Source organism: Lithobates pipiens, unplaced genomic scaffold (genome assembly GCF_037356315.1).
Source record: "Lithobates pipiens isolate NorthernLeopardFrog02 unplaced genomic scaffold, aLitPip1_a1.2 Scaffold_23, whole genome shotgun sequence".
Taxonomy (NCBI): domain Eukaryota; kingdom Metazoa; phylum Chordata; class Amphibia; order Anura; family Ranidae; genus Lithobates; species Lithobates pipiens.
Genome location: NW_027507785.1, coordinates 272,173,414 through 272,197,208, shown reverse-complemented (window position 1 = coordinate 272,197,208; position 23,795 = coordinate 272,173,414). Strand labels below are relative to the sequence as shown.

The following is a 23,795-nucleotide window of genomic DNA, read 5'->3' as shown; positions in this document are numbered from 1 at the left end:
TGCTTGAATCATTAAATAAAGAAGGGATGTATTAAAAGATGTATAGAGATCTTTCCCTTCTCCCTTCTCTATTGTTTTCAAGCAAGTGATTTTGTAAAGAATTAGTTTAAAAAATGAAATAAACAAAACTGAACCCTAAAGAAAAGGGAAAACCAATGAAATAATTGACTCTTTTGATTAAATAATTTCTAAATGCATTTTATCAGAGAGTAAAAGAAGCAAATCATTTAACATTCTGGTAAATAACTATGTTTTTATTCCCCTTTTCCCAAAATTTTAGTTTTCTCCTAAATCTTTAAACAGGCTTATAATAACTGTTTCCCTTAAAGTGAACCTAAAATAAAATAAAAATATAACTGATTCTGACAGAGCATAAAAGTTGGCGTAAGCCTGTTGTGTTGTCTGCATGTAAGGTCAGCTCTGCTGTAAAAATACCCTGGGTTCCCCTTAATGCTCAGGCAAACTAGTGTGCAAATATTGGCTTACTGTCTCTCTGCTCCTTAAGTGTCACTATTAGCCAGTGAAGCCATATATTACAGTGGAGACAGAGGTATGGAGGTATAGACCAAAGCTATTGACTAGGCAAGCCAGTCAATATTTGCATCTAAGGGTGCCCTGTGTGCTGCACAGGAGGATTACCCTAATGAATCCCTCAGGTCCCTACAATGTTTAGCTTGGAGCAGTTTAGAACTTAGTAATATTTTTCCCACTTCAATTTTAATTTTTATGTATATATAAACTATATTGCCAAAATTATTGGGACACCTGCCTTTACACCCACGTGAACTGGGCATCCCAGTCTTAGGCCGTAGGGTTCAATGCACAGTGCACAAAGTAAGGTCATAAAGACATGGATGAGCGAGTTTGGGGTGTAGGAACTTGACTGCCCTGCACAGAGTCCTGACCTTAACCTAATACAACACCTTTGGAATGAATTAGAGTGGAGACTGCAAGCCGGGCCCTTTTTTGTCCAACATCAGTGCCTGACCTCACAAATATGCTTCTGGAAGAATGGTCAAACATTCCCATAGACACGCTCCTAAACCTTGTGGACAGTCTTTCCAGAAGAGTTGAAGCTGTTATAGCTACAAAGGATGGGCCAACTCAATATTGAACCTTACGGACTAAGACTGGGATGCCATTAAAGTTCATGTGCGTGTAAAGGCAGGTGTCCCAATGCCTTTGGCAATATAGTGCATGTATATATATAAACAGTTGCTGCATAGTTATTAATGAATGATGGGTACATGAAAGGCCATATACCTATCAGTCATAAATACAGAATACTCCTATTTCTTTTAAAGCATAAAATACTGTCGGAAAAAAAAAAATCTAGTTATATTTGATCTTCTCTTGGCAGGAACATAGATAGAGTTTTTAGAAAGTGTGAAAGCTGAGATTTATAGCTATAATGGGACAGGTTTAATCAGAAAATGTAAATTATTGGTATATACTATTGACCTAGAATAGATGTTGTAAAAAAAACAGGGATGGTGGGTAAATGTGTAGCAATCAAGGTCAGATGAAGCTTGGCAAAGAATACGATCTGCATGCTTCTTCTGTCTGACTGTCAAACCCAGTGATGGCATTCCCATGACATGGACCACTTAATAACAGCAGGAGGGAGGTGTTCAGAACGATATGATTTTAATATAACAGTTTTAGCACTCAAGTGTCACCACTGCTTGACATATCTGGACTGTGGGATAATTTAGTGCTGTTTTATCATCCTGTCATCAAAAGGCAGCTGAGAGTTATGTGAAATGATATTGATGTTTATAGAGCAACCTCTAGCATCCTGCTTCATAAATGATCTCCCTCAAAAGACAACATAGCAAGGTTGTGATATACCGCTCATCTCATTACTTATAATTAGGGATGAGCCGAACACCCCCCGAGTTCAGTTCGCCGTAGAACATGCAAACAGGCATACAATTTGTACGAACCCCGTTAAAGTCTATGGGACACAAACATGAAAAATCTAAAGTGCTAATTTCAAAGGCTTATATGCAAGTTATTGCCATAAAAAGTGTTTGGGGACCCTGGTCCTGCTCCAGGGGACATGTATCAATGCAAAAAAAAGTTTTAAAAACAGAACTTTTTTCAGGAACAGTGATTTTAATAATGCTTAAAGTGAAACAATAAAAATTAAATATTCCTTTATATATTGTGCCTGGGGGGTCCTTAGTATGCCTGTAAAGTAGCGCATCTTTCTTTCCCATGTTTATAACAGTACCACAGCAAAATTAAATTTCTAAAGGAAAAAATTTAATTTAAAACTGCTTACGGCTGTAATGTATTGTTGGATCCCAGCAATGTAGATAAAAATACCAAAAATATAAAAAATAAAATGGCGTGGATCTCCCCCTCAAAATCCATACCCCGTACAAACAAATTGTGTGGGGGTCCCCCCAGGCACTATATACTCTGAACAGCAGTATATCCCCTTCCCGCCAAGCATATGCAGATATGCGGCCTCAGCTTTCGGGGGGTTATACCGGGATGATGCCCGCAGCTGCAGGTATCATCCCTGTACCGTTTTTTAGTCCCGCCGGGAGACCCTATCTGTAATCCGGCACTTCCAGTGCCTAGTGACAGACTAGAATGAAGCCGTAAATGGCTTTGTTCCAGTCTCCTGAATGTAAACATGGAAGCGACATCACAACATCACTTCCTGTTTACTCGGCTGCCAATGGCGCCAGATTAAAAAAAATACACAGTATTCAGAATCACCGTTTTTGGTGATCTGAATACTTTGAAGTGTAAAGGAGGGATTTGTGGTCTTTTAAACCCCAATCCCTCCATAAAGAGTACCTGTCACCACCTATTACTGTCACAAGGGATGTTTACATAATAATACGTAATGTTTGGGGGTTCTAAGTAATTTTCTAGCAAAAAATATGGATTTTAACTTGTAAATACCAAATGTCAGAAATAGATTTAGTCATGAAAGGGTTACTATACCAGTGATGGTGAACCTTGGCACCTCAGATGTTTTGGAACTACATTTCCCATGATGCTCATACACTCTGCAGTAAAACTGGGCCTTAGGTGTTGGTGGTACCAGAACACTGTAACCTCTCACAGTTACTCTTGTTGGGGGCAGGAATGGGACCTGCTGTGAAATATTATATCAAGAATTGTAATTACATGGCCCTGTTAATTAGGAGCATAAATTTGGGCCTTTGGTTTTGGTGACGCCAGCACACTTTAACCCCTCACAATTACTCTTGTTGGGTGCAGGAACAGGCCCTGCTTAACTATTATTTTAAAAAAATAGTAATTACATGCCCCTGTTAAACAGGGGCAGAAAAATTGGGTCTTTGGTTATGGTGGCACCAGAACACTGTAAGCCCTCACAGTTACCCTTGTTGGGTGCAGGAATGGGCCCTGCAATTAAATATTATATCAACAATTGTTATTACATGCCCCTGTTAAACAGAGGCAGAAAAATTGGGCCTTGGGTAGTGGTGCCACAACTTTGTAACCCCTTACAGATACTCTTGTTGGGAGCAGGAACAAGTCCTGCAGTGAAATGTTAGATCAAAAATTGGAATTGCATGCCCCTGTTAAACAGGGCCATAAAAATTGGGACTTGGGTGGTAGTGGTGGTGCCCTGAACCAAAAATATTGTTGGAAGCTAGCATTATCAAGATTGAGAAGGAATGGGATAGTCAGCATAGGCAGTCTTCAAGGGGATTCCAGATCCATAGCAAATTCAATCAGTTACATCAGCATCGGGTGCTTGATAACTGCTGATCCAAGACTGAATATTTTTCATGAATGTGAGCCTATGTCTGTCGACATGCGCACTCTTTGATCCGCCACAAAACCCTCCAGCAGCACTGAATGTGCATTCAGAAAGCACGCTGGTTGCAGGACAGGCCAGTAGCTCAATTTCAACTTTACCCTTGTAACATGGAACAAGAAGGGTTGCCAGCCAGTAATGATCCCTCTCCTTGATACCATGAATACTAGGGTCCTTTCACAGGCTTTGCAGAATCAGGGAAGTCATGCAGCGTAAGGCCGCGTACACACGGGCGGACTGTTCGCCCAACTTTGTTCGTCAAACAGTTTGAGCGGACAGTCCGCTCAAAATTAGCATGGACGGACTTGACCACACACGACGAACGAACAGTCCGCTGAAACTTGCGCGATGACGTGAACGGCACGTACGACGGGACGAAAAATACGACGTCCAATACACTGCAATGCAACCTTCGCCGTGTAAATCCTTTCTGAGCATGCGCGGAACTTAGTTTGACGAACAAGCCTACACACGGGCGGACTGTCCGCTCAAACCAAGTTTCAGCGGACAGTTTTACGGAAATTCCGAAAAACTTTGTTCGTCAGACTGTCCGCTGAAACTGTCCGCTGAAGCCCACACACGAGCGGACTGTCCGCCGAAACACTGTTCAGCGGACAAAGTTGAGCGAACAGTCCGCCCGTGTGTACGCGGCCTAAGTTTGCAGAGGCATTCAATTCTGAGCCCTCTGGGTCACTAAGGATCACATTATTCGTAACTACCTCCCCCCAGCCACATACAACTCCTTGGGTTTCTGGGGACTTAAAACCATCCCTTGAAGACTGCTGCTGAGTGTTATCCTCTACATCCATGCTGACATAATTCTCCTCCTCCTATTCTTCCTGTGTGTTTGGTGGGCCCGTACGAATGCTATCTGGATAAAGGGGACCTTGAGAGGAAAGGAAGTCCACCTCTTCCTCCCACTCAAGTGCCCTGTCCATGATTCCTTGAAGCGTGTGCTCCAGCAGGAAGACTAGAGGGACAGTGTCACTGATGCATGCATTGTCACTGTTAACCCATCCTTGTGGCCTCCTCAAATGGTGACAGGAAAGTGCATGCATCCTTGATCCTTAGCCAATGTCATGGTGAAAAGAAGCCAAGCTCCCTTGACAATGTCCTTGTGCCATACTCGCACAAGTACTCATTGATGGCCCTCTGCTGTGTGTGCAGCCCCTGCAGCATTGCCAACGTTGAGTTCCACCTGGTAGGCATGTCACAAATCAGGCAATTGGTGGGCAGGTTGCATTCCCTTTGAATGTCAGCCAGCCGAGCACTGGCATTGCATGACCGGCAGAAATGACCACAGACTTTTCTGGCCTGTTTCAGGAGATCCTGTAAGCCTGGGTACCTGCGCAAGAACTGCTGCAACACCAAATTCAGGATGTGTGCCAAACATGGAACATGCAGAGCTAACAGAATCTCTGCCCCAGTGTGGCTCCTGTCCCCTAGGCAGACCAACTCAAGCACTGCATGCCATCTTTTAGCCTGATTGCTTGCGTAGCCCCTTGAACAATTACGGAGCATCGCTGGTTCAGAGGACAAATGTGCAGAAGAGGCCATAGAGGAAGAAGAGGAGGGGGTGGAGGAGAGAGCTGTGGCAGAATCACCACAAGCATTTTGGAGGTATGGTGGTGGAATAAGCTCCAACAACACTGAACCCTATCCTGCCTCCTTCCCAGCTGCCAGCAGAGTAAGAAAGAAGAAAGAAATGGTTGCACATCCGGAATTTCCAATTGCCTTATATTTTGCTTCACAAAGATAACACTAAAGACACATAACTGTGGTCACATAGATGCATTTTAAAGCACAATATGTATGTGTGAAACGCATCTATGTGACCAAAGTTTGGTGTCTTTGGTGTTATCTTTGTAAAGCAAAAGGCAATCCTAAGTTCTGGATGTGCAGCCATTTCTTTCTTCTTTCTAAGTTTCCCACGGAGGTGGGCTGGGGCTAGCACTCTGCAAGATACTCCAACCAGGCTTATCTTTAGACACCTGGAGCAGCGGTTCTTTTTCTTGTATGCCAGTAGAGTTACCCAGTGTGTTGTGAAGGAAAGATAACATCCCTGCCCATGCCTGCTGGACTATCAGTCAGCGGTAATATGAACCTTACTGCTAACCGCCCTACCAATGAGGCCAAAACATTGCCTTCACAACAGGTAGAGAGCCGGAATGGCCACTGCCACTGAGGTACAGCACATTCCACAAATTCATGAAAGGGGGCAGAGTCTACCAGCTGAAAAGGCAGCAGTTGCAGTGCTAGCAATTTGGCCAAACTAGCATTTAGACATTGAGCATGTGGATGGCAGGGACCACATTTCTTTTTACAGTTCAGCAACTGGGGTAGTGAAAATTTTCTGCTAATTTCAGTTGGTGGTGTACTGCTAGCAGATTGGCTGAAAGTACTTGGGAAATATAAAAACAGAAAGGAGGGTGAAGGTGACAATCCTTTCCTTTTCGAGTTCCTTTAAATAAATGGGTGTCCCCTTACCTTACTGCTGTAAGGTTACAGCATAACAATAAATAGGAAACTCGTGTGTGTCACTAAACGGGGTATACCAAAGGTCATTGCGCTGTTAGCTGGTCATCTTTAGGTACACTTCCTCTAGACCTCCATCACCCCCAAGGTCTAAATGGATGGATGGATGGATGGATGGATGGACAGTGAGTGAGTGAGTGGGATGGATGGATGGACAGTGAGTGAGTGAGTGGGATGGATGGATGGATAGACAGTGAGTGAGTGGGATGGATGGATGGATGGACAGTGAGTGAGTGGGATGGATGGATGGACAGTGAGTGAGTGAGCGGGATGGATGGATGGACAGTGAGTGAATGAGTGGGATGGGTGGACAGTAAGTGGGATGGATGGACAGTGAGTGAGTGGGATGGATGCATGGATGGATGGATGGACAGTGAGTGAGTGGGATGGGTGGATGGACAGTGAGTGAGTGGGATGGATGGACAGTGAGTGGGTGGGATGGATGGACAGTGAGTGGGATAGATGGACAGTGAGTGAGTGGGATGGATGGACAGTGAGTGGGATGGATGGACAGTGAGTGAGTGGGATGGATGGACAGTGAGTGAGTGGGATGGATGGATGGATGGATGGACAGTGAGTGAGTGGGATGGATGGATGGATGTACAGTGAGTGAGTGGGATGGATGGATGGACAGTGAGTGAGTGGGATGGGTGGATGGACAGTGAGTGAGTGGGAGGGATGGACAGTGAGTGGGTGGGATGGATGGACAGTGAGTGGGATGGATGGACAGTGAGTGAGTGGGATGGATGGATGGATGGACAGTGAGTGGGATGGATGGACAGTGAGTGGGATGGATGGATAGTGAGTGAGTGGGATGGATGGATGGATGGACAGTGAGTGGGATGGATGGACAGTGAGTGAGTGGGATGGATGGATGGACAGTGAGTGAGTGGGATGGATGGATGGATGTACATTGAGTGGGATGGATGGATGGACAGTGAGTGAGTGGGATGGATGGATGGACACACACAGATCAGTGATGAGGACTTACATGTCTGTTAATGAGGCTCTGTCCTGAGCAGGAATCCATGGCTAGTGATAGGCAGCTGTGACTCCTCCTCTGCCCCATTCGCTGGCTGTGAAGGATGTCTTATCTCGGTGTGTAGTCAGTCACACAAGGCTGGTCTCCTTATATTTACAGGATGGGCTGTGTGTTTAACAAGAGCCTCCACTGACACTGCCAAACCGAGACACAGCAACACCAGTGGAGATAATAGAAGCATTGACGATCAGCACTTGTTAAACACACAGCCCGTGTGAAACCTCCCCCTCCATCTATCCTGTAGAAATAAGGAGACCAGCCTTGTGTGATCGTCAATGATTCTATTATCTCCACTGGCTGTGTCTCGGTTTGGCAGTGTCAGTGGAATTATTCTGCTTTGCCCCCCTCCTGTGGATTTCCAACTAGATGCTTGTTGTTTTGTCTCTAACAGCGCAAGTGAAGGAGTCCGCTCCTCCGCTCTGGTGCACTGGTCTGGCACAGGCAAAACCGGAAGTGACATACTAACTAGTCTGTTATTCAAAGCACAAGGCCATAGTAAGCCTATGGGCGCCGGGTGGATGCAGATCGGCACTTTTCATTGCGCCACAAGGCGGGTTAAAACCCCGCAAATGAAGCGCCGTGTCTGCAATCTTGTGATTGCATTGACGTGGCGCTTCACATAGTCCACTGTGTCCGGCGCTCGAACACAGTGCACTTAAGCACTTTTTTCATTTCTTTTTTCTTTTTTTTTAAAGGGCCATTTGAAGAAAAAAAAATTTTTTTTTCAATTTTTTTTTATTTTTGTGACTGACTGCCTGGAGGGGGCGGCACCCGGGTGCCTCCTATGGACGGCCCGCCACTGCACTTTACATTAGCCTATCTGGATTAAGACAGGCAGCGAATGCTACACTTACACTATTTGGATATGTTTATTTTCACCCTTGGCACATTTATTCCCACATTGTTGTAATATTTTTTTCCCTGTTCCCTCTTTTTCCTTTCTTTTTTAGTTTTTTCTTTTTTCACTATTCGCCCCCCCCCCCTTTTATTTTCTTCCCCTTCTCTCCTTCCCCTTTCTTTCTTTACCCTTTTGCGCAGCACTACTCTATGTACCAGTTCCTTTTTTGGGTTTAAATAACTCTTTTCAGTGCATGCAGCAATATTCCTTTCCCCTCTCTTTCATTTAACCATCTGGCGCAGAGATACTACTATCTGATTTTAATGATTTATCTAAGGTTCTACCTAACAAACCCCAGTTTATTTATACTAAACCTCCTACTTTAAGGCTCAAACTGGCACCTAATGTTGTGGACCCTCCAAGGAAGTTGTGCACTTTCTTGGATCAGGTGGGTTTCTTCAGCTGTGGGAGATGTGTTATTTGTAGAACATCTAAACACAGGTTGAGGAAATCCACCGAATTCACAGCTCGTTCCACGGGTGAGTCTTTTAAAATCAACAAGTTCATCACGTGTGACACTACCCATGTCACTTACATTCTGTCCTGTCCATGTGGGCTGCAGTACGTGGGTAGGATCACTAGGACACTGGGAGTGAGACTAAGAGAACATGTGAATAGGATCAGAAAGGGGTATAAGCACCATAGTTTGTTGAACCACTTTAGACTTTTCCACGGAAGGGACCCTAGTGGTCTTACCTTCTGTGGCATTGACAGAGTGGAGGGACATTGGAGAGGTGGGAATCTGAAGCGAGCCATTTCTCGTAATGAGACCCAGTGGATCCATCGTATCAAAACGATGAGACCCCTGGGCCTGAATATTGAACTAGATCTGAATTGTTTTCTGTCCAATTTTTATTATTTTAATATTGTAACATTTTATAATATATATTATTTGCATTGTTTTCATTATTATTATTATATATTTTTTTCTAATTGTATTTTTATTTTTATCTATTGTCATTTTATTTTATTTCATTTTTCATTTTTTTATGCATCTACTATTATTTCCAATAGTAAACCGGAATTGACGTCTATGGTTTCTTGGAAATTGTTTGATGTGATAAAACCAGAAACATGGCGTTTCTGTCTCTCCTATGGACATTTTTTCATTTCAAATGTTTTTATTGAGATTTTTAGCAGAGTTAGTTACAACAAGGGTTACAAAACAAAAAAAATAATATATAGTAATAAAAGTAACATAACACAGTATAATGTAGTGACAGGGTATTCTCAGCACAATATAGCATATAAACAAATAATCCACAATAAAGAATAAAGTAGTATTCCCAAGTATCTAATTTATCTATGGACATTTTTTGATCCGTAGGAGATACACTTTTATCCAACCAACAATATGGCCGTCATGCTCATGTTGATTGGGTATATAGAGGGGCATTTACTCCTCCGACCCTCTATTTAAGCTGGCTCAGCCTACCGGAAACTAGGTCCTGGATGATGCCCTGTGGGAGGGCGAAATGTTGATGTTTCCGGGAACACTAACGTCAGTTCCGGTCATTTGAAATGCAGGCTACTAATGATGGTTTCCTACGATCTGTTCCATGCTTGATGCTTGTTAATCCCTTCATTTTGTAAGTACCCATCTTTTGTTTAAATAAATCGGTTTTTGATGGTACTTCACTATTACCGTATATACTCGAGTATAGGCCGACCCGAATATAAGCCGAGGCCCCCAATTTACCCCCAAAAAAACTGGCAAACTTATTGACTCGTGTATAAGCCGAGGGTGAGACATGCCTGTCCATCCCTGTGTGTGTGTCCGTCCATCCCTGTGTGTCCGTCCATCCCTGTGTGTCCGTCCATCCCTGTGTGTCCGTCCATCCCTGTGTGTCCGTCCATCCATCCCTGTGTGTGTGTGTGTCCATCCATCCATCCATCCCTGTGTGTGTGTGTCTCCATCCATCCATCCATCCATCCCTGTGTGTGTGTGTCTCCATCCATCCATCCATCCATCCCTGTGTGTGTGTCTCCATCCATCCATCCATCCATCCATCCCTGTGTGTGTCTCCATCCATCCCTGTGTGTGTGTGTGTGTGTGTGTGTGTGTGTGTGTGTGTGTGTGTGTGTGTGTGTGTGTGTGTGTGTGTGTGTGTGTCCAGCCTACCTTTGTCCCGAGCCTCCGTCCCGTGCCTTGCCTCCTTGCCTCCGTCCCGTGCCGTGCCTTGCCTTGCATCCGTCCCGTGTCGTGCCTTGCCTTGCCCCCGTCCCGTCCCGTCCCGTGCCGTGCCGTGCCTTGCCTTGCCTCCGTCCCGTGCCCTCTTCGTCGGCGGCCATTGTAAAATTCAAAAGCTGCGCCGCCGCCTTCGCCTGTGATAGGCGGAACACTGAATTTCCCAGCAGCCTGTGTTCCGCCTATCACAGACGTCGTATCATCCTCGTCCGTAGTACGAGGATGATACGATGTCCGTGATAGGCGGAACACAGGCTGCTGGGAAATTCAGTGTTCCGCCTATCACAGGCGAAGGCGGAGCCGGAGGCGCGGCTTTTGAATAGAATGGCCGCTGTCTGTCTGCTCGACACGCTGATCGAGCGGGCAGACAGCGATGACTCGAGTATAAGCCGAGGGGGGCACTTTCAGCCTCAAAAAAGAGGCTGAAAATCTCGGCTTATACTCGAGTATATACGGTAGTTCCCTCTTTCTTTACTGCTGGGTCTATTTGGCTTAAACTCTTCATTGAGGAACCCTGGATCTGCGGACCTGGCTTTCCACATACCATCATAAAGACATCTATACCAAGCCTGAATTGACCCTCCAGACTGAAAAGCTGGGGGTCATGTAGATCTGGTGAGTGGGGACTCTCAAGGGGGTGTTGTGCACCTGAAGTTTTTATTCACTTTGGATTGGAGCACTTTCAGTGATTTGTTCTTGGACTTTATGTTGGTTCACCTTATATATAATTTTTTCCTCACATTATATATATATATATATATATATATATATATATATAGAGTTCCAGTAAATCATGTCTTGTCTTCAGCAAACTGTTTGCGGCTTTCTTGTGCATCATCTTTAGAAGAAGCTTCCTTCTGGGGTGACAGCCATACAGACCAATTTTATGCAGTGTGTGGCATATGGTCTGAGCACTGACAGGCCGACCCCTACCCCTTCAACCTCTGCAGCAATGCTGGCATCACTCATATCTCTATTTCCCAAAGAAAACCTCAGAATATGACGCTGAGCACACGTACTCAACGTCTTTGGTTGACCATGTAAAGGCCTGTTCTGAGTGGAACCTTTCCTGTTAAACTGCTGTATGGTCTTGCTATGGTTACCATGCTGCAGCTCAGTTTCAGGGTTTTGGCAATCTTCTTATAGCTTAGGCCATTTTTATGTAGAGCAACAATTCATTTTTTCAGATCCTCAGAGAGTTCTTTGCCATGGGGTGCCATGTTGAACTTCCAGTGGCCAGTAAGAGAGTGAGATTGATAACACCACATTTAACACACCTGCTCCCCATCCAAACCTGAGACCTTGTAACACCAATGAGTCACATGACATTGGGGAGGGAAAATGGCTAATTGGGCCCAATTTTCACTTAGGGGTGTACTCACTTTTGTTTCCAGAGGTTTAGACATTAATGCCTTTGCGTTGAGTTATTTTGAGGGGACAGCAAATTTACACAGTTATACAAGCTGTACACTCACTACTTTACATTGTAGCAAAGTGTAATTTCTTCAGTGTTGTCACATGAAAAGATATAATAAAATATTCACAAAAATGTGAGGGGTGTACTTACTTTTGTGAGATACTGTATATGAGGACACAGCACCAGTGAGCAGTGTGGATTCATACAGCTAACTTAGAATCCCTGAGGTGATTCGTATGCGTGTTTGACCAAACTTAATTGTGAAGTCACACTCTCTAAGGTGAACAGCCATTGCCTGAAGGCGGGGAGCACCTGAGTGTGGACACCGCAACATGTTGTTTTCACATTTTTATGAAGTCACCATTATACCTTTAATAAGGACTATATACCGTTTATGTTGGACTGATCAGCGTTTGATTAGAACGTCACTGTTATATGCAATATAGCACTTTATGATTCACATTTGTGGCACCATACATATACATTTTATAAGATTGCTTATTATTTTTATTTTGTCTGTGGAATGTGACACTTAACACAGAATTTATTATCACAGCAATCAAATGACTCTATATACAGTTTTGGAATATATTATAATTTTTGTCAGTTTATCACGTTTTTTTATTATTTTTCTCATTATTGTAAAGTTGGCACTTTAAAATTATTGTTGGAATTAATATCAGGAGATAGCGCAGCATAGTAATTTTCTATTTATATTGTTTTCACATGGCTTTATGAGACGTGATCAGTGCTAGCAGCTGTCGATCATTACTACTCGCTAATTATATTTTGTTTTTTATATATATATTTTGTCACTTCCAAAACAGGTAGCTTGCAAGATCCTCATAGTTTGTTTTAAATATATAAAATTAACCTTCTTAATATTTTTGGTGCCCCGGGACTTCTCTCTGTCAGATATGAGTGACCTACCTACATTTTAACTAGTTTTGTTTGTGATTCTTACACTCAGTAACTAGAGGGCTAGTTGACCATTTAAAGTCTGCAGCTCTGCAGCTACCTGTGTGGTCTTCCCTTCTGTACCCTGAACCCTGAACTTGGAATGACCATGACTATATTAGTGCAGTAGAGCCTGGTTTTCTAACCATGCTGACACATCCAAGATCAGCCCGATTTCTGGTGTGTAGGTTATTTTTTATATCAAATATAAATATTGCATTCAACTAATAATACTAACAGAATGAATTACAATATTACCACTTTTTTTTTTGACTGAAGTTTTTATTGCTAATCAGGACCCCATTTGGGAAATGTTACCTCATTTCCTGTCCCTGTGGCAAAAGCACAAAAAACATAGAGAGTACTTGTCACTTGGACAGGAAAGCACAGATAAAAATAACCTTACAGAGGTTCTTACCTTTTCCCAATTTATTGAAAATAAAATAAAGATTCTCCATCACTTCTTGTCTTAAACCTCTCCAATGAGGACATTGACTGCAGATAGAAACCTAGCAGAAGTTTTTATACTTGGATTTTATGGATTTTATATGGTATTCTTTTTCATGGAATTTTACTATAAAGTGCATTTTTTTTTAAATGGCCCATGTCTCATTTAGAATCTCCAAGATCTGAGATACTTCCAAGTGTGTTTGATACCCGGTCCTCTTCTGTTGTCCCTTCTCAGCTGCCAGCCCCTACCTCACCACTGTGTTCTGTAGTAATATAAGGACCAGAGGAAAGGGTCGTTCCTTCTGTTGGCTCCAGTGTCAGTACAGGCAGGGACTGGGCATCCAAATGTGTTGGATGCTGCAGATTCTTTAGCTGTTTAGCTCTTGATGAAAAGGGGAAAAATGCATGAAATATTGTTGGCCTCTGACAGGAAAGTGTACAACAATACCCACAAAGCTTAGAGACCATGGGCCCACTGGTATACACAACACTCCGTTAGCAATACCATTCCATAATACTTCATCTTGGTGCAATCCTCCTTGGCCACTGATGACGTCAGACTTTTCTGACGAAATGCATTGGGTCGGGTAGTACATTACATGTCACTTCTGCCATCTCTCTGGAACGCAGGTGGAATGACATCGGTGTCCCTGCTTGTTTTGTTGGCTTTTATGAAACTGTAACATTGTAATGCTGCATACACATGACCGGACTTTCTGGCAGACTAAGTCCGACAGTCTTCCCGACTGACTTTTGGCGGAGTTCCGATGGACTTTCCGAATGAACGGGCTTGCGCACACACGAACTGACTTTCCGGCAGACTAAGTCTGACGGTCTTCCCGGCGGACTTTCGACGGAGTTACGACAGACTTCAGAATGAACGGACTTGCCCACACATGGATGAGGTACGACGGGACTAGAAAAGGAAGTAAATCTCGCCGCTTTTATCAGCGAGATTGACACCTTGCGAGCACCATCATGGCAGCTGGCACCTGGTATGAAAATTATTGTTTTCTTTTTATGATTTAGGCCACTTGTGTCTCACTATGGGCTGCTCTTTCTTTAAATATTACACATATTTTTTTGTTGATACAGAGTGCGAAGGTTAAGGGTTTTGTTTATCCTTAATTTTTATATCATTGTAAACATGATTTCAATTATATGTGTCCTTCTTCCTATGTTATTTGCAACTTGTTTTGTTCACAACGCAGTGGTTGTATTTGCCGGACTTCAGTTTTTGCAATTTTCCTGATATAGCATACTGTTTGATATTAACATGGGTGTCTATTCTTAGGTGACTACCATGTGTAGTAAAGATGGGACCTGGACAGAAAAACTGAGCCTCTGTGAGGGACTTATGGGAACGTGCCCTCCACCACCAGAAATCAATGACATCCAGTACACATGTGAGAACGGAACCTTGATTGGTGAGGAAAACTCTGAAGGGGGATACATTTATAAACTTTTTTAGATCCTTTCTGATTATTATAATTTTAAGATGATGTTTTTTAAACTGACTCACCGTTAGCGATGTGTGCCTAGATCATTTTAATAGCTTAGTAAATGGGTGGCAAATTGTTGTTGCCAGAGCTTACACCAGGGAATAGCACGCCTTTGCAAATATGAATCATGGATTTGTGCCTGTCATTTTATTTTCATCATTGCTTTCTTAAAGACATTGCAATGAAAACTGTTTCTGGCTGTTCTCTGCTCATAGGTAATAACTGCACAGCTTCTTGTGTCAATCCACCCAATGACCCGGTGATCCTGCCAGACAACATGACAGCTGATTCTGTAGAGCACTGGATGAATCCTACTAAGGCACAGGTATGGCTGCAGTTGATATACTAGGACAACTACTATACTATACTATACATTGCCTGTCTTGAGGTTTTATGATGCCGGTAAAACCACGTGGAAGCTGTTTTTGGCATAAAAAGGTTTTATAGGAAAGTCAGCATGGGTTACCTGAGTGAATTAGACTCAAAGCTGCCCATAGACCATAGAAGTTGAATAACTGTGCTGACATGGAAAGCTGTTGGCAGAGCACTCTATTAAAGTAGATGTGAACCTTCAGTTTAATCAACACACCCTGTTATTTAGTCACAAAACAAAACCTCATGGTTTGTTTAAAAGCCCTGCACATCTATGAACATTTTATTCAGCAGTCACATTATCACAATACCTGTGTCTCCTTATATGAACACCCTTGAACATGATTGTCAGTGGTGCCCAAAGATATGGGATCATGGCAGGGTAGTTTTTCGGGAATCAAAGGGCCTGTGTGAAAGATCATATGTTGGGCTTTATTGCTCAAGAGAAAAAAATGTGGCATGCATAGCACACCATGGCAAACAATGGGAGTGGTTTTCATTGCACTGAATATTAGCTGTGGCTTAAAGAGGCATGGTTAACTACAGCATACAGAATGATCTGGTGCAGAATGGAATGTACAGAGCAGTGTACAGAATGAGGGGATGTGGAATAAGGAATGTACAGCATAATACAAAGTCAGTCAGTTGCCTGGTCTTCAGTCAATCAGTGCTCTTCTCACTTTTTTCCTGGATGAATGATGGTTAGGGGGTGCATGGGGCAGGCAATGCAAGCTGACAGCTAGCAGCAAAAATCTGCCAATGCACTTCCACAGTATCTAGACATGTGCGATTCGTTTCGTACGAATCTCAAATTCGTACGAATTTCCTAAAATTCGTACGTTCGGGAGGATCCGAAATACGAATTGCCATGTGTCCGAATTTTGTACGCAATACGAACTTTTGTTTACAAATTTCGGATTTTGGATCAGTTGTCGTCGCATCGATGACTCAGTCATTATGCTTATTATGAGGGGCTCCCACCATCCCTGTGCTATGCTAACTTCCTCCTGGGGCTGTACCTCTGCTGTGCTCATTATAAGGGGCTCCCACCATCCCTGTGCTATGCTGACTTCCTCCTGGGGCTGCTTATTATGAGGGGCTCCCACCATCCCTGTGCTGTGCTGACTTCCTCCTGGGGCTGCTTATTATGAGGGGCTCCCACCATCCCTGTGCTGTGCTGACTTCCTCCTGGGGCTATACCTCTGCTGTGCTCATTATAAGGGGCTCCCACCATCCCTGTGCTATGCTGACTTCCCCCTGGGGCTGTACCTCTGCTGTGCATATTATAAGGGGCCCCCACCATCCCTGTGCTGTGCTGACTTCCTCCTGGGGCTGCTTATTATGAGGGGCTCCCACCATCCCTGTGCTGTGCTGACTTCCTCCTGGGGCTGCTTATTATGAGGGGCTCCTACCATCCCTGTGCTATGCTGACTTCCTCCTGGGGCTGCTTATTATGAGGGGCTCCCACCATCCCTGTGCTGTGCTGACTTCCTCCTGAGGCTGCTTATTATGAGGGGCTCCCACCATCCCTGCACCTCAAAATATTGCCTGTTGTAGCTTAAGGGGGAAGGTTGGCCCAACCAAAAGTCTAAAAGAGGCCTAACTGTTATAGTAGAAATGTCAGATCAGTGTCAATCTAAAAAAGCCCCCGTGGAGGCTCACTTGTCTCCTGCCTGAATTGAAGGTTAATTGGTGACACTTTGTCTGGGCTGCTGGAGGAGAACTATTAATTAACAAAGCCTATATTTTTCCTTTATGTGATCCTGACAGCACCTTTGTTATATATCTGTTTTTGAGAATCTATGATTCTTACTAAGCTCAAGAAGATAGAATGGCCTTGCAGCCACACCCTGAACATGTTCTTTCTGACAAGTAGAAAAAATATAAAAATCATTACAGATGTCAGTGGTGACGGGTTCTCTTTAAAACAGAAAACTAGTTGAAGGATATGCCTCTGACTGTAGCATTGGGATAGAAAATGTTCGGGAGCTAGCAGGGCTAATCCGAATTTCCTAAAATTCGTACGTTCGGGAGGATCCGAAATACGAATTGCCATGTGTCCGAATTTTGTACGCAATACGAACTTTTGTTTACAAATTTCGGATTTTGGATCAGTTGTCGTCGCATCGATGACTCAGTCATTATGCTTATTATGAGGGGCTCCCACCATCCCTGTGCTATGCTAACTTCCTCCTGGGGCTGTACCTCTGCTGTGCTCATTATAAGGGGCTCCCACCATCCCTGTGCTATGCTGACTTCCTCCTGGGGCTGCTTATTATGAGGGGCTCCCACCATCCCTGTGCTGTGCTGACTTCCTCCTGGGGCTGCTTATTATGAGGGGCTCCCACCATCCCTGTGCTGTGCTGACTTCCTCCTGGGGCTATACCTCTGCTGTGCTCATTATAAGGGGCTCCCACCATCCCTGTGCTATGCTGACTTCCCCCTGGGGCTGTACCTCTGCTGTGCATATTATAAGGGGCCCCCACCATCCCTGTGCTGTGCTGACTTCCTCCTGGGGCTGCTTATTATGAGGGGCTCCCACCATCCCTGTGCTGTGCTGACTTCCTCCTGGGGCTGCTTATTATGAGGGGCTCCTACCATCCCTGTGCTATGCTGACTTCCTCCTGGGGCTGCTTATTATGAGGGGCTCCCACCATCCCTGTGCTGTGCTGACTTCCTCCTGGGGCTGCTTATTATGAGGGGCTCCCACCATCCCTGCACCTCAAAATATTGCCTGTTGTAGCTTAAGGGGGAAGGTTGGCCCAACCAAAAGTCTAAAAGAGGCCTAACTGTTATAGTAGAAATGTCAGATCAGTGTCAATCTAAAAAAGCCCCCGTGGAGGCTCACTTGTCTCCTGCCTGAATTGAAGGTTAATTGGTGACACTTTGTCTGGGCTGCTGGAGGAGAACTATTAATTAACAAAGCCTATATTTTTCCTTTATGTGATCCTGACAGCACCTTTGTTATATATCTGTTTTTGAGAATCTATGATTCTTACTAAGCTCAAGAAGATAGAATGGCCTTGCAGCCACACCCTGAACATGTTCTTTCTGACAAGTAGAAAAAATATAAAAATCATTACAGATGTCAGTGGTGACGGGTTCTCTTTAAAACAGAAAACTAGTTGAAGGATATGCCTCTGACTGTAGCATTGGGATAGAAAATGTTCGGGAGCTAGCAGGGCTAATCCATTTTATGGGGAAATGCTCTCAACCCTGTTGTTGCAAATGCATGGGTTATAACAGAAAACAGAGACAGACAGATGAAACAGGTGGGAAAAGTGAGAATTCAAGGAAAAAATGAAATTACATAATATTTTTGAGCATCTAGCTATAGAAGTGGATATTAAAAGCCAGGATCTTGGATTGCTTGACTGTAATAAGGACTGGAAAAATCATCATGAGGATTTCTAAGGGAAACCAAGAAGAAGAGACATCATGGACATACCAGAGATGTATTAGTGATGTGGAAGAAAACATAAAAAGAAAAGAAACTAAAGAATATTGATGATATTGAATCAACAAATACGATAAAATAGGCTAAAATTAGGCAAGAGACCAGGGCTCTTCAAGGACTGTAGTTCTATAAAGAGAGAGCAGCTGAGGTGGATACTTACATTTAATAGGATGCTTTAAAAATTCTCTCTTCCTATCTCCCATGCTTTATATAGTATGTCAGAAATGTAATAATGTAGATATAAAAATGTTTAGTAACAGTTTCTGATGAATGTTACTTCTGAAATAATTACACGTGTCAGCAAGGTTAGGGCTGTAGGAAGCAGTTTTAAACAAGGATTTGGCTGTCTTCCACCAACAAAGCTTTTTTCCTATATTAATTTGAATAATTATATTGTATTATTTTAATTGCTAATTCCTACAGGATATGGCTTCTGACAATCCCATTTGCAATCTACGTTTCTATCTGCAGTCATGTTTAATAATAAAAGAACATGATCATATTATATGTACAGAAGCATCTTCTCACCCACTTCTCCCTGTCAGATCTTATTCACAATCACGTGAAAGACAAAGCCCAGTAAGACCTGCCAGATAACAATAGCTCTTAATGAAATAATGGATCTGCTGTGTCCATTGTCCCTGGCTGAAATAGAGTGAAATATCAGAGTGCCTCATGATAGTTGCTTCTATGCTGGCTTTTCTTGGACTAGTTTAAAGCCAGGCAAGATGGGAGTCAGAAGCACTGCAAAATAAGACTGTGGAAGTCAACTGCAACTGAGCACCACAAACTGAAAAAGCTATTTAATTCATTTTTAATATTTATATCAAACTCAACCCAAATCCATCAATATCTCCATGCTTTTTTTGTTGAGAAATCACATTGAAAACACCCCTACAATTTCTAGCTGCAGGCATCTTGAGTACGGGCAGGTGATTCATGTAGCATTTACTTCCTAGAATGCATCTGCCCTTAGCTCAAGTAAGCAGGCAGGAGGGTGTACTTATCTGAGAAAGCCCTCTTCCCTTCCTCCACCTTTGGTGCCCTTTTCAAACAGTTTTGAGAAAAACACAAGAAAAAAGGAGCAAGATCCTTTCTGTTGGTGAGCAAAACAGATCCTTCTTTAAAGGAGAAGTACAGCCAAAGCTCGTTTGGCTGTACTTCCCCTGTGGATCCCATGAGTGCAGACTGTTTTGCACTTCTGGTCCAGAAAGATTGGTCCAGAAGGCTGGTCCAGAAAGATTGCTACCATATTGTTGGGATCCACCCAGATACCTTGACCAGGACCCGGCTGACAGCCAAAGCAACTTACATAACTTAAAGGATCTTCTACTGATGGCTTGATGTCAGATACCACAGCATACATTCAGAGGTCAAGTGGCATCCATGCCTCTAAGGGTCAGGGCTATTTTGGTGGCAAAAGGGGCTGTTTTGGTAGCAAAAAGGGGACCTACTTAGTATCAGGAGGGTGCTCATAAAGTTATAGCTGATAGGTGTACATCTGCTCTGCTTTATTTATTATTTATTTATTATTACTTATTTATTTTTACCTTTCACATCCAACACTTGTGGTTTCTAACAACAGAAGAACACTGCTTTAGGCAGGCATCTCATTATCTATGACTAAGCATCCCATAGTGGTGTGAAACATGTGAGCTTTTCATTCATCCTGTGCCTCTGTATCAGAAGAATTTTTAAACCGTCTTCAATAAAGGTGTTAACAGAGGGCGGCCATCCAGTCTTTTCTTCAATTCATTCACTTGTGGTTTCTAGGCTACGATTAGTAGACATGTGCACACTGAAATATTTTGTTTCGTAAATTTAGTTAGTTTAGTTTAGTTAGGTAGCCCCGTGAGGGGTCCCGGTCATGGGGTGTTCGACACCCCACAACATGTTCCTGTCAGTGGCCCCTGATAGACCTGTCTGGTCTGGGGTAGGGATCCGTCTGTTCCTGAGTCTCGGAACCGGCTGGTCCGAGGTGCAGTAACTGAGGGAGGATTCACAGTGTCCGGGTGTGCTCTCAGCTTGGAGGGCCACCACAGCTCGTGGAAGTGACCGGGGGAGGACTCTTCTCAGGATGCCGCTTGCTGGCCCTCCTCCAAAGTGCCTGGTTACTGAGTTGGGAAGGACATTGACGAATTCACCCTTTTTCAGTACCATTGAGGAAACGGGAAACGTTCCAGGTACCGCAGAGAAAGGTTCCTGTTCACCCTTAGTTGATTGTCTAAGTTTTGAGTCAACGTACTGACTGCCATGATCTCTGGCTAGAGATCTGTTCAGCCTTGAAATACCCAGCTGCAAGGGGCTACTCTCTGGGTGGAAATAGAGATTTTGCTAGACCTGCAGTTCAAGGTGCCTGAGTTCTTCACCCGTGCCCTCTGTTCCCTAAGAGACTGTGTTATTTGAAAGTTCTTACTGCAAAATAAACCTTTCAAAAAAGGACTTCATCTGTGTCAGTGTACAAGTCATTGGGTATCAACCCTGGGAACCCCTAGACATGGAGGAGAAGGCCAAGGGAAGGTAACTGGTAAGCCCATCAAGTGAAGGCCGCCCTGCAATGGGAAAATGGCCGCTACACTAGTAATAATAATATTGATTAATTAATATTACTAGTCAACCAACATTAGAATTCTTCTATAGCCTATGGGCATAAATGTCCGCTCACGACTGTCAAATCTTCATGTCAAATCTTTTCTCTCTAATAATCTTGGACTAATAGAGTTAGGTTAGGCACATTCAAACTTTTATGCTATTGTCTCTATAATGTTGAATCTTTTCTCTCAATGTCGAATCTTTTCTCTCTATGTAGAATAATCTTGAACTAATAGAGCTAAGGTTAGGAACATTAGACCACAGGTTAGAGGGACACAGATTGCTATTGTCAGCATCATGTCAAGTCTCCTATCTATATGGAACTGTTGCAACGAAAATGAAAATAAAGCATTTGTTTATGTCAGATCTTTCGTTTTTTGGATTCTGCACGTTCATTATCGTTTGTTAAAATGATAATGAAAATACCCGAAAATTCGTACGAAAATTCATTCGGATGAAAACGAATGCACGTGTCTAATGATTGGTTGGCAGTCCCAGTGGTGAGGAACACTGTGATGAGCAGGTATACATCAGTGGCACAGCACTGTAGCCAGAAGACTTTTGTAGGAAGCATTTATTGTATTTTGCCAAAACAAAATTTGAGGCGAGCACTTAGCTGAGCGCTTATGCATATTGAGGTAGTTGACTGAATATGTCCTTTTGTACATGATTTCTAGGAAGTTCTAGGCATGCATGAGAACCAAATGCTGGTTGCCACTCTTTTCATCAACATGTGTGCTTTCCCTTTAGTCTCTATTCATACAAGCCAGTGAGTTGCATCTCTAGGTCCTGGTTACTTGACTAGGTTTAAAAATGCAGCTTCCTGCCTTTTGTGAATAAAGGTTGAAATCCCTCTCATACTGACAAACAGCTTAGTTGTTGAAATTACTCTTCCGATATGCTGACATTTAACACTGAAACTATAGATAAGGGCTAAAATACTTCTGCCTCAAGACCACGACAAAAAAACAAAAAAAAAAACAAGCAATCTGTTATAGAACAGTGGAATGAAATAGAATTGTGTATATGGGTTTCTGCAACTGTTTTGGAAAATAGCCAATTTTTGTATCTTTTGTTGTACTAGCTCAAAGATCACTCCTTGCATTCCTAGCATCATTTTGCTACAGTTATCCTAGACGAGAATGTAGCTGCACTGAACTTAATATCTTCTGTCTCGTCTGCTCCGTTCACTAAAATTCCTACTGCCTCTTCTTATCACAGGCTAATTGCACCTTATATTAATACCAATATTGGCTGCAACACATATGATGTCCTAAGATTCACCATTTTTTTCAGCAAAGTAGACCTTGTAATCCTGTTTAAATGGTCGTCATCTGTGCTTATGTGCTCAGTGATAAATGTATTTTTCAATTCTGTCAACAGAGTATTATTTGTACAGGAACACTGAAATGGTACCCAGATCCTGCCATATTGCACTGCATCACATCTTGTGAGGTAAGACCACCATAGCTACTGATTGACAATATTTTAACTTTTGTTTTGCATGTACATGCATGCTAGTTTTACATATTTGGCTATGCAATGGTACTGGTGTCTATTAATTACAAGATTGTCAAAACAGAATATGAAATTCTTTTGGCGATAAGCCAGTTCATATACACTGATCAGCCATAAACGTATGACAACCCACCTAATAATGAGTAGGTCCCCCTTTTGCCACCAAAACAGCTCTGACCCATCAAGGCATGGATGCCACTTGAACTCTGAAGGTATGCTGTGGTATCTGGTGGCAAGCAGTCAGAAGAAGGTCCTTTAAGTCCTGTAAGCGGTGAGGAGAGGCTTCCATAAATCTGACTTGTTTTTTCAGCACATTTGACAGATGCTCAAGCGGATTGAGATCTGAAGAATTTGGAAGCCAAGTCAACATCTCCAACTCATTGTTATGCTCATCAAACCATTCTTCAACCATTTTTGCAGTGTGGCAGGGCACATTTTCCTGTTGAATGAGGCCACTGACATCAGGAAATATCATTTCCATGAAGAGGTGTACTTGGCCAGGTGGTAGGTGGTGGTACGTGTGAAATTAACATCCACATGAATGCCAGGATCCAAGGATCCCTTGCACAACATTGTGAAAAGATTCAAACTGTCTCTGCCAGCTTGTCTTTTTGCTATACAGCCTCCTGGTGCCATCTCTTCCCGGTAAGGGATGCACCTGGCCTCTACATGATGTAAAAGCAAACAAGATTTATCAGACCAGGCCACCTTCTTCCATTGGCTATGAATACATTTTTTTTTTACCAAAACACGTAAGCTGCTGTAACTTGCACACTGTACCCTTTATCAATTAAGTAGTTTTATCAAGAGGACGAGTTGTCGGCTCTTCACCTTATACTCTCATGCTATTTTAAGTACCATGAAGACACTGTGAGCTTTGGAGTACCGTTAGTCTACCTCCAGGGGGGATTAATCTAGGTGTATATCTTCATTTGTGACCTTCTTCCATTACTCCATGGTCCAGTTCTCATGCTCACATGCCTAATGTGGGTGCTTTTGGCTGTGGACATGGGTCAGTGTGATCACTCTGACTGAACTGCAGCTTTGCAGCCCCATACA

At 43.1% G+C, this 23,795-nt stretch overlaps 1 protein-coding gene across 3 annotated transcripts in view; it reads left to right on the top strand.

Moving 5' to 3' along the window:
• The window catches only part of PAPPA2 (pappalysin 2), a 366,677-nt gene that overhangs the window by 310,287 nt on the left and 32,595 nt on the right, over window positions 1–23,795 (top strand). For all 3 annotated transcript variants that reach the window (XM_077453193.1, XM_077453192.1, XM_077453191.1), the window contains exons 19-21: window positions 14,590–14,722; window positions 15,013–15,122; window positions 22,602–22,673. In XM_077453193.1, the coding sequence (XP_077309319.1) occupies window positions 14,590–14,722; window positions 15,013–15,122; window positions 22,602–22,673 (315 nt within the window). The remainder of the gene's footprint in view (window positions 1–14,589; window positions 14,723–15,012; window positions 15,123–22,601; window positions 22,674–23,795) is intronic.